The 14,710-nt window shown below is 54.0% G+C and overlaps 2 protein-coding genes across 12 annotated transcripts in view; one reads left to right on the forward strand and one right to left on the reverse strand.

Annotated features, from left to right (window-relative positions):
• Window positions 1-1,329, reverse strand: part of CLCN6 (chloride voltage-gated channel 6) — a 29,408-nt gene extending 28,079 nt beyond the window's left edge. For both annotated transcript variants that reach the window (XR_012497061.1, XM_019756293.2), the window contains exons 1-2: window positions 1,109-1,329; window positions 299-358 (exon numbers count right to left, since the gene is read on the reverse strand). Coding sequence is in view for 1 of the 2 variants with exons in the window: in XM_019756293.2 (XP_019611852.2) it covers window positions 299-358; window positions 1,109-1,195 (147 nt within the window). In the remaining variant the exon portion in view is untranslated. The remainder of the gene's footprint in view (window positions 1-298; window positions 359-1,108) is intronic.
• A 133-nt stretch (window positions 1,330-1,462) lies between these two features.
• On the forward strand, window positions 1,463-14,415 carry MTHFR (methylenetetrahydrofolate reductase). 10 transcript variants are annotated; one of them, XM_019756297.2, is made up of 13 exons: window positions 1,484-1,591; window positions 2,497-2,614; window positions 3,967-4,212; window positions 5,313-5,551; window positions 6,386-6,496; window positions 8,853-9,046; window positions 9,769-10,019; window positions 10,295-10,429; window positions 10,553-10,733; window positions 11,010-11,192; window positions 12,199-12,300; window positions 13,114-13,233; window positions 13,649-14,415. In XM_019756297.2, exons 3-13 carry the CDS (start codon window positions 3,980-3,982, stop codon window positions 13,865-13,867), a joined length of 1,968 nt encoding a protein of 655 aa, XP_019611856.2. In that variant the 5' UTR covers window positions 1,484-1,591; window positions 2,497-2,614; window positions 3,967-3,979; the 3' UTR covers window positions 13,868-14,415. The 10 variants fall into 10 exon arrangements, with proteins under 10 accessions (XP_019611858.2, XP_019611856.2, XP_074190146.1 ...); XM_074334045.1 differs by having other exon boundaries at window positions 3,970-4,212; XM_019756299.2 differs by lacking the exon at window positions 2,497-2,614 and having other exon boundaries at window positions 1,463-1,591.
• The last annotated feature ends 295 nt before the right edge of the window (window positions 14,416-14,710 follow it).

The following is a 14,710-nucleotide window of genomic DNA, read 5'->3' on the forward strand; positions in this document are numbered from 1 at the left end:
TGGGTCTCTACGAGTTGCAAATCAAAGAGTTTAATGGCACACACATACTTTATCCAGGTTAAGCTGCCATAAATCTATGAAAGCATGGAGACAGCCAGACCTTGTTTTGCAGATGAGGTGAAAAAAGGGCTTGTTAAACAGCCCCTTTCCCAGAGGGAAGTTACCTACCTCTTAACCCACTCATTCCCTGGGAGAGAAGGTCAAAGAGTACCTCTTGTTAGAATCCTAATGCTTTGGTCTGAAGTGACCAGGTCACTCACTACTTTTTTTTACCCAAGGCATCATCCAAGAATCTCACCTCATAGTCTTTCCTTGGAAGAATCTCATCCTCCTCTTCCTGAGTTTCTCCAAGGATGGTCTAGGGAAACAGATCCACAGTAGGAACACGCTTTTAATGGTTAAAAGTGGAACAAGGCAGAAGTTTTTACTGAAATGTTGCTAGTTTCTAAATCACCTGGAGCCATTATCATCAATGGGAACAAAATCTCAAACGAAAACCTTTTGGGATAGGGGGTGATGTGGGCGGGGGTTCCAGCTGAGCTCTTCATTTCTACTGATAACATTCTCCAAATAACCACTCTTGTCTTCAGGACACCTCAAAGATGTACACTGCTAGCGTAAGGGGGGTAAAGATTCAGGTTCCATCTGACAATGTGCGAATCTGAAATCAATCAGAAGGGGCCTGTCAACTCTGGGGACCCAGCAACTCAAGTTTTCCCAGGGTGTTTTGCAGAAGGAAGCTCGCTTGTCAGTGACCCAGAAAGGGTGAGAGTGAGAAAGAGCTGGAGAAACTAAGCCAGGGGCACGATAAGCACCAAGTCCAGGGAAGAGCCTCATTCAAAACTCCTTTCAGATAGAAATAAAATACATATGGGATTAACTGGAGTTGGCCTGGATTCCTCCTCAGATTCCAGGGAGGAGTTAGGAAAAAAGGCTCCAGACTTGGGCACGTGAAGCTGGAGAGATGCTTCGAGAGCCCAAACTACGGTCCCCAGGCCCTATTCGCTGCCACCTGCGGGCCAAGCTCGGCCCAGCCCCACCTCCGGCAACGCCTCTCGCCGTCCCTTAGCAACCTCCCCTCCTCAGCCCAGCTCCGCCCGAGCCTTACCAGCTCCTCCGGGGTGCGGGTTTCATGCTCACCACAGCAGCAGCACCACCTGCAGCAGCAGCACAGGGACCCCCTGCACCCCGCCATCGTCCTCTTTTACTGCCACTCCGGACCCCAGTGCCAACCCCCTCCCACTCGGGATCCACGCCTCACGTGACTGGCCCTGGGAGGGTCACGTGGCCCTCTCGAGCTCCGGGACGGAGACTCCGAGTGGCTGCAGACGGGTGGGGCGAGGGCCCTCATCACATGACGATGGTAGGACGGCTTCCAACAAGACCGGTGGGCGCGGCCATGTTGGGGGCGGAGCTTCCGGTCGCCTGCTTTGGTGGTTTCGGCTCTCCTGTCCCGCCTCCCTTAGCAACAAACTCTGGCGCCGCTGCCCTCCCCCGCGTGCCCCGCCCGCTTCGCACGCCCCACCCCTCCCTCGATAGCAGCCAAGCAGCTGTAGCTGATGAGCGCACTGTGAGTCACCCGCGACAGCAGGTGAGTGATGTTGTGGCCTGGAGTCTCCGGGTGCAGAGACCCGGCATCCGGAGACCACCACCCGGGCGGGAACTTGCCCATGGGCTGGGAGCGATGGGGGCCGGCCCTTCCCCTCTAGGTGGGGGGCGCCTGCGCCCTCTGCGAGCTCCATCCGCGGGACTAGTGTAACCCTCAATGACTGCCACCCCCAGCGACCCCCAGCCGTGAAGCGAAGACTCACTTTCGGCCCCCAGCTTGGATGGAGGTCTGGGGATGAGACGGTGGTGGTGAGCCAGCCCTCCGGGACGGGGCCTCAGCTTGCATCCCCGTCACCAGTGACCGGGTGACTCGATGCGCAGCCCTCCAGCCACCTGGGCGTCGGAGGCGTTTTTTTCCGGCTCCAACCATTTAAACCTGTCTCCCCGCCTTGCACCTGGGGAAGAGCCGTGGGCCGCTGACACTGCTGTCCCCGGTGCCCAGTGCGTCGGGCTGCGCACAGGGAGTGGTGGGCTCCGAATAATCTCATTGCTCAGTGCTTGGCACCGATTAAATAAGTGCTCAGTAAATGGCAGAGGGTTATTTTGAGAACGGAGTGACAGCGCCTGGCCCGTGGGACCTCACTGGTAGCTGTTAGTACCTTGTACCAGTTACTGGGATACCAGGATACCAGTCACAGGCAGGATACCACCCTGGTCTCATGGAACAGGGGCGAGGAGGGGAGACTAACCTGTGAACCCACAACATTACAACCCAGGGTGCTACGGGAGCCCAGCTTAAAATGGATAAGTAGTGGCACAAGAAAGAAGTGAAAAAGGGGGCATGCCTAGCACACACTGGGAATGCAGTAAGTCTTTATTGAACAAACAAAGGAGCAGATAATTTGTAACTGGTTTCCATCACCTCCCTCTCTCTTGGTTTTGTTCCAGCGGACAATTCATACTAGGCACTGGTGTGAATTCCTGAGACAGGCCAGCTAGGCTGATCTTGACACTCACCCCTCTCTCAATTCCAGTGGCCATCCTCACCTAGAAGCTGGAGTTTTAGGTCAGAAGCACAATGGGCATCTGGGGGGGGGGGGAAGCGTTGGCAGAAGTGTTCTTGGTGTGGTCTCGACTCCTTGACTTTGGGCGTGTCTGTGTGTATTATGTGCATTTGTGTGTTTTGGGAGAGAAGAACAGTGCATTTCATCAGTTTCTAAGGACTCTAGGATCCCAAAATGGTTAAGAACACCGGCTTAGCAGTGGACTTTCCCTGAAAGGAATGAACTTGGTCTGTTTGTTCCCCCAATTTTCATGTCACCACACACCAGGTTTTCAGTACTGTGTGTTTGCACATTGCTGGGCAAGAGTAGTGTTTTGTTTTCTTTTTAAGCATTTGTCTTATTTTTCCCACCAAACTGCCCAGTGCCACTATGCCCTCTGTTGGCCTGCCTGTGGTTGTTATGATTCAGGGTTTCGGATGTGGTGGCTGTGGTGGCTGTGCGGTCACTATAATTACTTTAACTGACTTCAGTGATATGCCTGGAAGGCAGCCTGTGTTCCGAGTTGGACATCAATTCATGCCCTTACTGAACTTGGGTCTGGCTACTTTTGAAACCCAGCCAGTGTCAAGTTCTAACCCAGGACCCCGTCTTTTTGGGGTAGCATGAACTCAGGAGAAATCTGGTTGCTTTGTCAAGCCCTCACCCCTTCCATCCTGCACACCAACTGTTCCAAGTAACAGGAGATGTTGCAGGCAGGGCCAGGCTGAGCTATTCCTTTGGAGAGTGATCCAGTGACCCTGAACGTCTGCAGTCTCTGGCCGGCGTCCCCCCCTTCCATCTCCCTTCTGCAGCTACCGCCTCAGCCCTCCCTCTGGTCTGGAGGCTTTGCCCCCGCCCACCTCTCCCTTGCGTAAGCCCCAGCTCCAGCTTAAAGCTTTTACTTTGTCACAGCTCCGCCCATTCAAGACTCACCCGCTGGGAAAGTTTCCTCTGTTTCTTAGTGGGTTCTGCGTCGGAGGCCGCAGAGATGGACCATCCAAAACCCAAGGTCCTCCCAGCCGGGCACCACTGCCCCTCCCTGGGAATGTGGGCATTGGAGGCGGGCAGCGTGAGGTTCTCTGTGCCACCCTCCATCAGGTAGCTGTTACTGAAGATCCCTGGGCTGAAGGAGCATTTCTCTTCTGTGCCGGGTGGGGGCTGTTATACATGGAGCCAGGCAGCAGAGGGAAAAGCTTTGACTGGGGCACTGCAGACTGTGGTAGCTGTGGTGTGTTGAGCCAGGGGGTGGGAGCATTGTCTTCCTTACCTTCTGCGGCCTTCTTCCTACATGGATATGCAGCAACTCTCACTTCACCCTGTCACTCTGGGGCTTGGCTTCTGGCCGTCTGACGCCTCCTGCCTCCACCCTGTGCAGCAGGAACTCAGCCATGGTGAACGAACCTGGAGGGCATGGCGGCCCCAACCCCTGCCTGGAGGGCCGCAGCATTGGTCGTGAGAGCTCCATGGTTAGTTCGAGATGTTCCACACGGGGTCTGAAGCCTGAGCGGCATGAAAGACTGAGGGAGAAGATGAGGAGGAGGATGGAATCTGGTGACAAGTGGTTCTCCCTAGAATTCTTCCCTCCTCGGCTTGCTGAGGGAGTTGCCAATCTCATCTCAGGGTGAGTTGCTGTGAGGTTAAGGAGTAGGGCCAGATTAGGGGGTGGGGGCGGGAGAAGGTGAACTGTCAGCGCTTTGGCAGTGCCACTTTGACCCAGCAGAAAGAGTAAAGGCACGGTTGGTCTTTTGAGCTGCAGCTTCTCAGTTGTCTGTAAAAGTCCCCCCAAGCATGTGGTTTTTAGACACACTCTAATGGGTTAAAATGTTGATTCTCTCAGACTGCATTCTTTGGCCAAAGTTGGAGCTCGATCTTAAGTACGGTTTAGGAAGTCACAAAGCAGCAGTTTGGAGAACATTTTTAGCAAGTTAGGAATTTGGATCATGCCTCTTGAAATGTAGAAATGCTAACTGAATTATGTTAGCACTTTTTGAATCACAGTTCCTTTTTTTAAGTTTATGCTTTTTACCATTTGCACTTTTCATGTTTCGCTCCCAAGGTTTGAAATTTAAGGCACAAGAATATTTAAATACTCCATATTATAGCTTGTAACACAATGTGCGTGTTGAGTCTAATTCTTGGACTGTGGCTTTGCTCTACAGGACTATTGGCTGCTGCATCAGGACTGGGGGGGGGGGGACAGCATGAAAGACACTTGTGTCATCTTTTTTCCTATTCCTAGAATGAGGTCCTGCTTGCCACTCTGAGGGTTCCCCAACCTTTGACCACTGACATGTCTTAAGTCCCCAAAGACAATAAACATGCAAGCACTTTCAAAAGTCTGAAGTGCTTCTGTCACACAAAATGATTGCATTGTTGTTATATATTATCTCCTCAGAAAGAGTAACCACAACGAGAGCAGCTCACTGTGTACCAGGCACTGTCGTAAGAGCTGTGGGGCCATCTATCATAATATTCTCACGGTATTATTATGAAGTAGTTGCTGTTCTGTGCCACATTGTAGAAATGAAGAAACTGAGGCTCAGAGAGATTAAGCAATTTCCCCAAGATCACACAGCTAGTAAGTAGTAAAGCCAGGCTATGAATACAGGTCAATCTGAGTCTAACCTGCTGTGGTGGTTCTCTAACTCCCCGACCCCATGGGAATGTGGCGAAGGGTGGTGTGCCCCCAAGAGCCCCTCTTCAGAAAGAAATTCCCTACAGATTTGACCAGATGGGGGCAGGCGGCCCCCTCTTCATAGACGTGACCTGGCGCCCAGCAGGAGACCCTGGCTCTGACAAGGAGACCTCCTCCATGACAATTGCCAGCACTGCTGTGAACTACTGTGGCCTGGAGACCGTCCTGCACATGACCTGCTGCTGTCAGAGCCAGGAAAAGATCACGTGCCATCTGCACAAGGCTAAGCGTCTGGGCCTGAAGAACATCTTGGCATTGAGGGGAGGTGTGGAGCCAACACTCTACTCTCTGGGGTCTTGCTTTCCCGAAAGCTTTTTCTGTCCCTGAAATGGTCCTGTGCTTTTCTCCAGATCCCACACTGGGCACGCTCAGGGTCCCATCCCTGCCGGTAGCATCCATAGGCATTGTGGGTAGTGAGAAACGTGGGCACTACACAGACAGAGCCACCTCTTAACTCCGAGTTCAGTCAGGACTTCAGTCAGGAATGCAGCCGGTGTCTGATAACCTTCTGCCCTGGCTACACACAGCTTCATGGATCACTGGTGGCACCCATCTCTTGGCCTGAAGAGTGCATTTCTGGCATTTGTCCCTGGAGTGACAAAAGAGCTGCTTATGCCTTTGGCACCTGCTGTCATCAGGCCACAAGTGTGGGAAGAGGGAACGGGATGGGTGGGATCTTGTGGCCTTGTGCTCCCCACCACAAGACCACTTCTCATTTGAGATGAGAAAATTCTCCCGGAGGCAGAGCGCTCCAAGAGAGGGGTCAGTGAGCAGTGGGGTTGGGTGAGGGTCCCTGAACACACCCAGGTTTGAGTGGAGGGTGGTCTCAGATACTCCAAGCTAAAGAAGAGTAGCAACTGTCCCCTGTTGTTCCCTGTTCACTGCCACCAGCACGGTGCCCCCAGAGTCGCCGCTCAGTAAATATCTGACAGGCTGGGTGCTGGCTTCCCTCCCACTACTTACCAAGAGGAGACACCAACTTGAATAATAGAAGGCTCTGCCTTTGAAGGGCTCATGGTCCTGGGTGGAAGGGGAGGGAGAAGGAACAGAAAGGAGATTAGGCGAGCCCCAGTGACCGTGACCTCCACCTACCACGCAGACCCTGTAGGTGACCAGTGGAAAGAGGAGGAAGGAGGCTTCTGCTACGCTGTAGACTTGGTGAAGCATATCCGAAGTGAGTTTGGTGACTACTTTGACATCGGTGTGGCAGGTGAGTGGCTGGAGTGTCCCAGTGAGTGGGGACTGAGAGGGAAAAGGAGGAGACACCCAGAGAGGCACAGAGAATGCACCCGTGTTCAGTTCAGGATCTGGTAACCGAGCGTCCCACAGGCCTGAGCCAGTGCTGGATGAGGGTGGTACACAGGTGAATGAATGTCGTGACTCACATTGTCATCCGCTGCCTGCCCAGGCTGCCACCACCCCATCAGTATTTTTTCCTCTCCTATTTCATGCTCTTGGCCTGCTTCCCAGCCTGTTCTTCTTTAAAGCAAGAAGAATATTTATTAAGATTCCAGGGGACAGGGAGTATCAGAATCCAAGATCAGGAAATGGTACCAGACCTCACCAGGTGCTGGAACCGGGATGCAGTCAGAAACCAACGTCCTCCCTTATTCTCTCTGGGGCCACAGAATCCCCCCATCTCTGCCTCCTGCTCTTGAGTGTACACGATCAGTTCCAGCCAATAGCCCAGACTGATTGACAGGCTTCACTGTCAATTCCAAATTCTCAGGAGAATCAGATCAGCTCCACTTTTAATTCCATTGGCTACAGCCCGGAGACAAGGTTTACCTGCTAGAAATGAATGGCGTGGCCTTCCTTCCTCCCCCCACTCATAGGGGTTGGGCCCTTCAGCTTCTCAAACTGGGGGCTTGGGTATGGTGAGCTGTGTGTCTGGGGACACAAGAAGTTCAGGGATTCATTGGCACATTTTTTTGGCTTGACAATTTTCCTCAAATATTTTGGGGGAAATCGTATCTTCTTATACTAAAATAAACATGGCTACATTATGGAGTAGTGTATCAAAGTGATTTGAATTAAAAAAAAAAATAAGCCACATGGCTTCAAGGAAATGACTTGTTGTGGGTGATTTTGGGCTTAGTCCCAGGACCCGGGTACATTTCCACTTCTCTCAGTCAATGGGGTGTGTAGGTGGAGTCAGGGTCACAAGTGAGAACCAGAGCATACAGTTGGTGTGTGGTTTGGTGCTTTGCTCATTATAAAATGGGAAAGAGACACAACTAGATTGAAGGACAATGACTTGACTTGGAGCTGATGGGCCCTGGAAAACACACTGTTCCCCAATATTCCCCCAACAAAAAATTAAAGAAGAAAAATGGGAAAGAGGATCAGTGGATTGGCAAGTAGCAAGCTGGTCGAGACAGAAAAAGAATATAGTGAACCAAGCAAAACCCAAACATCAGCAAATGCTAGATTTGCTTAGTGACACTGGGGTTTTATAGCCATAGGGTTTCAGCTATTAAAACCTCTTTGTTTCTGGAATTCTGCTGGAAAGATAACCTTGTTATTGAAGATGGAAAATTCTGGTGCTTAATCCTCCCACCCTTTTACCCCTTAAAACGATAGTTTTTATATCCATTTTTTGAGGACTTGGAGTTTCTTAAGAACAATGCTGCCTTATCACAAGAAAACAGCTTGGCTTCCCAACGGCCTGGGTCTCAGGTCTGCCCCCTTTCCGGGGTCCCACCCTGCGCTCTGGCTGAGGAAGCCAGCGTGCTGCCTGCAGTTTCACTAAGGCTTACGGTCTTCCTGTGCAGGCCTGGCCGCTAGTGAATTCAGCGGTCCTAGTTCCTGGAGCTAGTGAGCCCAGGGGCCAGTCGTTTCCACCTCCCAGGCAGTCGCAGAATCCATCTTGGTGTCCCTGGGACGTGGGCATCCCAGCTGCCCCAAAGTTTCACGTCCCAGAAGCTCGTTATTTGGTGGAAATTGATCTTGGTCCTGCCATCAGAAGCATCACAGAACTTGCCTAATAAGGAACTCGACGAAGGCGAATCCTTTTTCCTTGTGATGGACCTTTGGCCATTTAGGAATAGTTACTATATTCTTTTCTTCAAGCAAAACATCTCCACTTTCTTTCTAGTATAATATGGTGTCTAACTTTTCACTATCTTGGACCTCTGAGTTCTTTTGATGATGAAAGTGCTGCTGTAATCTAGTGCCCAGAGTCAAACCCAATACCCCAAATGCTGCCTGACCAGTACTTAACGTAACATTGTTTCTTTTCTGTGGCCACAAAGCGTAGGCCTGGCTTGTCTGGCTGGTTGCAAGGGACGCCAGGTAGGACAGTGTGGGGAGTTTGGAGCAATCCACCCCCACTCTTGAAAGGGTGGCTCTAAGCCACCTCTCACTGAAGGTCATCTCCAAGGTGAGGGAGCACATCCACTGTGAGCCCAGCCACTAACTGTTTCACTGTCTATGCTGTGGTGTTGGGAGGTATGAGTCCGGAACCTCAGAGGCAGAGAACTCTCAGTTCCCAGCTCTCTGGTTTCTTCTTTCCTCACCGTGAGCAGGTGGAGCCAGCCTCTCCATACTGTCATCCCTATTGGCAGGTTACCCCAAAGGCCACCCCGACGCAGGGAGCTTTGAGTCTGACCTGAAGTTCTTGAAGGAGAAGGTTTCTGCAGGAGCCGACTTCATCATCACCCAGCTTTTCTTTGAGGCTGACACGTTCTGCCAGTTTTTTAAGGCTTGCTCCGAGATAGGCATTACCTGCCCCATCCTCCCCGGAATCTTTCTTATCCAGGTGAGGATCCCAGGAAGGCTAATGGACTCCTCCCAGCCCCCATCCTAGCACAGGCCAGGGCCCTGGGGTGAGGTGATGAGTTCATGGTCAAGTTCTTTGATGCTCGTTAGATTTCCCGTGAGATACTCCTTGCAAAATGATGTCTCACCACCCCATTTTGATTACCTCTAATTTCCCCCCGAAAGACCGCAATAGTGCCTATTGGAGGGGTTTGTTATACTTTAGCTTACTGACAAGTGCCCCTAAAAGGGATTATAGCTCTCATTATAAATTGTGGTGAAATCAGTGTTTCCCAAGCTTGGCTGTCATCAGAATCCTTTGATAAGCTTTTCAAAAGATGGATTTCCAGGTCCCGTGCCTAGAAGTTCTGATGTCGTCGGCCTGAGGATTTGTACCTCCTAAGTTTTACAGCTGATTCTGATGGTCTGTGAGGCTTGGAAATCACTGAGTTAGATGGTCACCATGTTATCAGTAAATACATCCATTGAGGGCCTGAAGGGCTGCATCAGACCGATGGTGGGAATGTTCTGGGCAGCTGCTGTCCTCTGCAGAGAGGAAAAGGCAGGACCAGGCCCGGGTCCTCGTACAGTATGGTCTGACTTGCTGGGTCACTCTGTGTCACCCTAGAGTTGGCCAGGAGACCTGGTGGAGGGCAAAAGAAGGATAAGTAGGGTGAGAAACTAGCTGGGAGATGGCCCCACAGCCCTGTCATGTCTTGGCAGAACTACCACTCCCTCCAGCAGCTCGTGAAGCTGTCCAAGCTGGAGGTGCCACAGCAGATCAAGGACAAGATCGAGCCGATTAAGGACAATGATGATGCCATCTGCAACTATGGCATCGATCAGGCTGTGAGCCTGTGCAAGAAGCTGCTGGCAAGTGGCTTGGTGCCAGGCCTCCACTTCTACACCCTCAACCGCACCATGGCTGCCATGCAAGTGCTGAAGCGCCTGGGCATGTGGACCGAAGACCCCAGGTGAGACCGGTGACCCCGAATTCAGGCCCAGGAGCCCCAGGCAGGGAAGTCAGAAGTCACAGAAAGAATGCCCCCTAGCAATGCGGGCCTCCAATCAGGTGCAGGGGGATGTGTGCCGTGGCTAGTGGCACACCGGGGGTTCCCATCTCAGTGAGAAGTCCGTGTGCAGCGGGACGTTTATGAGTCAGTTTGAAGAACCCAGGCTCAGTGGTGCCCCCCCCATCCCTGCTCCCTCTAGCCGGTCCCTTACCCTTTCTGTCCCCATTCTCATCCAGGCGTTTCCTGCCCTGGGCTGTCAGTGCCCACCCCAAACGCTGGGAGGAAGACGTGCGTCCCATCTTCTGGGCCTCCAGACCAAAGAGTTACATCTACCGCACCCAGGAGTGGGATGAGTTCCCCAAGGGCCGCTGGTGAGGCCTGTAGACAGTCATTTGCAAATGAGTCCTGGCCTCCTTGACAGGGGGACAGTTGTCCTTCTGTCAGGAGCCCAAGGTCAGGAGTGTGCCTTGACCTCTGGGCACCTCCTCCCCCAGGGGCAATTCTTCCTCTCCAGCCTTTGGGGAGCTGACGGACTACCACCTCTTCTACCTGAAGAGCGCATGCCCAAAGGAGGAGCTGCTGAAGATGTGGGGGGAGGAGCTGAACAGCGAAGAAAGTGTCTTTGAAGTCTTTACGCACTACCTCTCGGGAGAGCCAAACCGGAATGGCTGTCAAGTGAGTGGTGCTGGGGTGGGAGTCCTGCTTACATGCCCCCGCCTCATCTCCCTGGGGGCCAGACCGTGGGGCTGGGACTTCCCACCTTGAGCCTCATCGCTCTGTGTCTGGACGTGGTACTTCAGCAAAGGGAGAAGGGTGAGTTAGGAAGCCCCCACCTGGGGGGCCCTCGAGGGGCTATGGAGGCAGAGACAGTCTGCGTCTCTGATGGGGCCCAAGAAAGGGAGGGACCCAGGCTGCCAGATCCCATCGTTGGCCCCGCCCGCTCACCTTCAGGTCACTTGCCTGCCCTGGAATGACAAGCCCTTGGCAACCGACACCGGCCTGATGCAGGAGAAGCTGCTGCGCATGAACCGGCGGGGCGTTCTCACCATCAACTCCCAGCCCAACATCAACGGGCAGCCATCTTCCCACCCGGTCTTGGGCTGGGGCCCCAGCGGGGGCTATGTCTTCCAGAAGGTGTGGCAGAGATGCACAGGGCTACCCCACCTTGACTGGCATCCGGGAGGCCCAGAGATGGGGACAGAGAAGCCTTCCTCTCCGGGGGCTCTTCATTCCAAGTGGCAATGGATCAGGGTGGATGGGAGCTGTCACTTTGAGGCAGACAACCCTGGGTAGCAGGCCCCATGACTGCTCTGAGCCTCAGCTTTCTCTTCTGTAAAGCGGGGCTCTATCACATCACCTTCTGGGGAGGAAACGTGACAAAGCACGGAAAGCTTAGCATGTGGGAAGAACACAGGGAGCATTCTCTAACTGGGGGCTGTTATTACGCTTCTGAATTGACACCTTTCTCCTGGGGCTGCTGAAGTTAAAATTACATTTGAACTGAGCCACCCCCAGGCTCCGGGTTTAGAAAGACCTGGGTTTGAGACTAGTTCTGCTGTGTACCTTCAGGGCAGCCCAGTTGCTCAACTTTCTTGAACTTTCCTCATCTGTGAAATAGGGATGATAGGGCCCACCCTGCAGTATCATGAGCATTAGAGCAAACGAGTTTAAATAAACCCAGTTTAATCCCTGATAGACGGTAGGTGCTTGAGAAGCCCTCAGTGCAGTTGTTACCATCCAGGGAGTGGGGGGCATGAAACGTGGCAGGCCCCTGACAAGCCTTAGCTTGCCCAACGGCACCTCCCGTGCAGCTTCTGAAGTGGCTTCTCCACGGAGCTTTCCCTGACTGATGGGAAGAGGGGTGGCAGAGGTCCCTCAGACCTGTGCAGACAGACCCTCACGTATCTGCTCTCCTCACCTTTCCTTGTGTGTTTGCCAGCTCCACAGTTCATGGCTCGATCCGTGTGGCCCCCCCAGTCCCGATGCCTTGTGTCCTGTCACACGTGTGTGTGGGTCCCTCCTGGGGATGGTCAGGGGGCAGGCGTCTGATGTCCCTGAGTGTAGACAGCATGCTCGGCGGCACACGCAAGGCGTCCGGCAGGGACCTGGGCTGTGTGACAGGAGCCTGTCTTCCCTGCAGGCCTACTTGGAGTTCTTCACTTCCCGCAAGACAGTGGAAGCGCTTCTGCAGGTTCTGAAGAAGTACGAGTTCCGGGTTAACTACCACATCGTGAATGTGAAGGTAGGCCCACTCCAGGGGCAGAGGGCACTCAGCGGGGCCGGCTTGCCAGCGCTGAGGGCACCCACAGTTACTCCCCGGCTCAGCAATCACCGGGCACCTGGCCTCGGCCAGGTCCCGACTCAGAGCTCCCATCCTAGTGAGGGAGGCCCGTCAGTGGATAATGAGGACAGTGCAGTTCAGTACAGGATACTGGGGACCCAGGGGAGGGACAGCTAACCTGGGAGGTGACAGAGGCTTCTTGGAGGCTCCTGTGTGGCCTGAAGCTTTAAGCACGAGGAGGAAAAGGGCATTCCCGGGAAAGGGCCGATGGTGTGCAAAGGCATCGGCTGCAGGCCTGTGGGGACACTGCCTGGGGTCAGAGTGAGGCCGAAGTGCTAAGCAGGGGCCAGGTCCTCAGGGGTCTCCGTGGTCCTGGTGGAATGTGGGCTTTCCCCTGAAGGCAGGAGGTAGCTTTGCTCAGCTGTGGAATGCCTTGGCTCCGCATTTTGTTTTAGGCAGGTCACAGTGAACAGCTGATGGCTAATGGGCCCTGGGAAGACTAGTCAGAGACCCTCCAGTAGCAAAGAGAGGCCTGGCTGAGCTAGACACGAGGGGACAGATTGGAAAGGAAGCAAGTGGAACGACTGGGTATGGAGCTAACAAGCGTAGAGAGGAGGAGGAAATGGCCAGGATCTAGGTGTTGGGCTCGCAGAGCTGCAGAGCTGGAGGGAGGGGCAGGTGGAGGGTGTGGAGCAGAGCGCTCCCTGGGAAATCAGAACACTGCAGTTGTCTGGCCTGTCTGCTCTGATGTGGCCTCTTCCCCCCCACCCCCAGGGTGAAAACATCACCAATGCCCCTGAGCTGCAGCCCAACGCTGTCACTTGGGGCATCTTCCCTGGGCGAGAGATCATCCAGCCCATGGTGGTCGATCCTGTCAGCTTCATGTTCTGGAAGGTAAGGGAGCCGGCCGCAGGCCTACCCTGCCCACCTCCAGGCAGTACCGCTGGGCCCCAGTGTGTGGCTGGAGGCCACATCCCCCAGGACTGGCAGACTAGGCTGTACCCTGATTCTGAGTCACAGTGTTTATTTCTGGGCCGGGGGGGGGGAGGTGGCACTGGCAGTGGGCCTTCTTCTATTCCTGGAAATGACCTGTTAGGCAGTGGCTGAGGCTCTCATGCATGACACCTGCCCCAAGGACAGCCCTGTAACCTTGCCTGTGTGTGTGTGTGTGTGTGTGTGCGTGTGCTTGTGTGTGCACATCTATCTGGGCCTGTGTGTGCTCGTCTGTGCCTGTGTACATGCATCTCTGTGTGCCGGTGTGTGCTTGTGCCTGTGTGTGCATCTGTGCCCGTGATGCGTGCACGTGTAGGATGAAGCCTTCGCCCTGTGGATCAAGCAGTGGGGCAAGCTGTACGGCGAGGAGTCCCCATCCCAGAAAATCATCCAGTGTATCCACGACAACTACTTCCTGGTCAACCTGGTGGACAATGATTTCCCCCTGGACAACTGCCTGTGGCAGGTGATAGAGGACACATTTGAGCTTCTCGACCGCCCACCTCAGACTGACAGAGAGATGGAGGCTACGTGACCCAGCCCCCTGCCATCCTTAGAGGCCAGTTGCGTCCTGCCTTCCTCCTCTCCAGTCCTGGAGGCCCCTTTGTTTCTCCCGAGCCCTGGCCTCTGCTGCCCTGTATGATGATGCCAGCTAGACTGGTGTGAGGCTTCCGGGCTCTGGCTGGACCTGAGTCAGCCCCACACAGGAGCCTGGTGTTCCCTGCTCAGCCGGGAGATTTTGCTCTTTTGCGAGGAGCGCCTCCATCCTGCAGAGGACCTGAGAAGGGGAGGAGACTGGTTAGTGCTGACTGAGGCAGCCACTAGCAGCCGGCCTGGAGCCGCCAGTGACCTCGCACTTGGGACCTACGGAGGACGGGCAAAGCGAACATGGGCAGCAGGCACTTGTGGCACTGCAGAAGAGCTGTGGCAAAGCGAGGCGCTGCCCCTTTCCGCCTCCAAGATGTTAGCAGCTGGGCATTTCCTCCTTGTGCCTAAAACGGCAGACACTGTCCTGCCCTGGCATCAGGCCCCTGGATGGGTCTGGGGCTGAAACTTAATACAAACATTTCTTACCACCTTCCACTTCAGAGCTCAGCTGGGTTTTCACCTTTCTAGAATGCTGCTTTTTCAAACAGCTGTCTCTGTATTCTCCTGGCTTAGCAAAGTATCGCTTAGGAGTTCCAGGTGTCTAAACCCTTGTGATTGGTGAGGCCCTCGGCCTTCCCTTTCTCCCCCTGGCCACGGAGGGATACCCTGCGCGTTACCATCGAGGGCAAAGATGAGGCTGCTTAAGCAGGACTTATTTCTTCCTGGCTTACTTTTTGGGTGGGACCTCCTCCTGCCAACTGCTCCCCCTTCTGTGCGCCCCATCCCAGAA

Source organism: Rhinolophus sinicus, linkage group LG06 (assembly GCF_036562045.2).
Source record: "Rhinolophus sinicus isolate RSC01 linkage group LG06, ASM3656204v1, whole genome shotgun sequence".
NCBI lineage: Eukaryota > Metazoa > Chordata > Mammalia > Chiroptera > Rhinolophidae > Rhinolophus > Rhinolophus sinicus.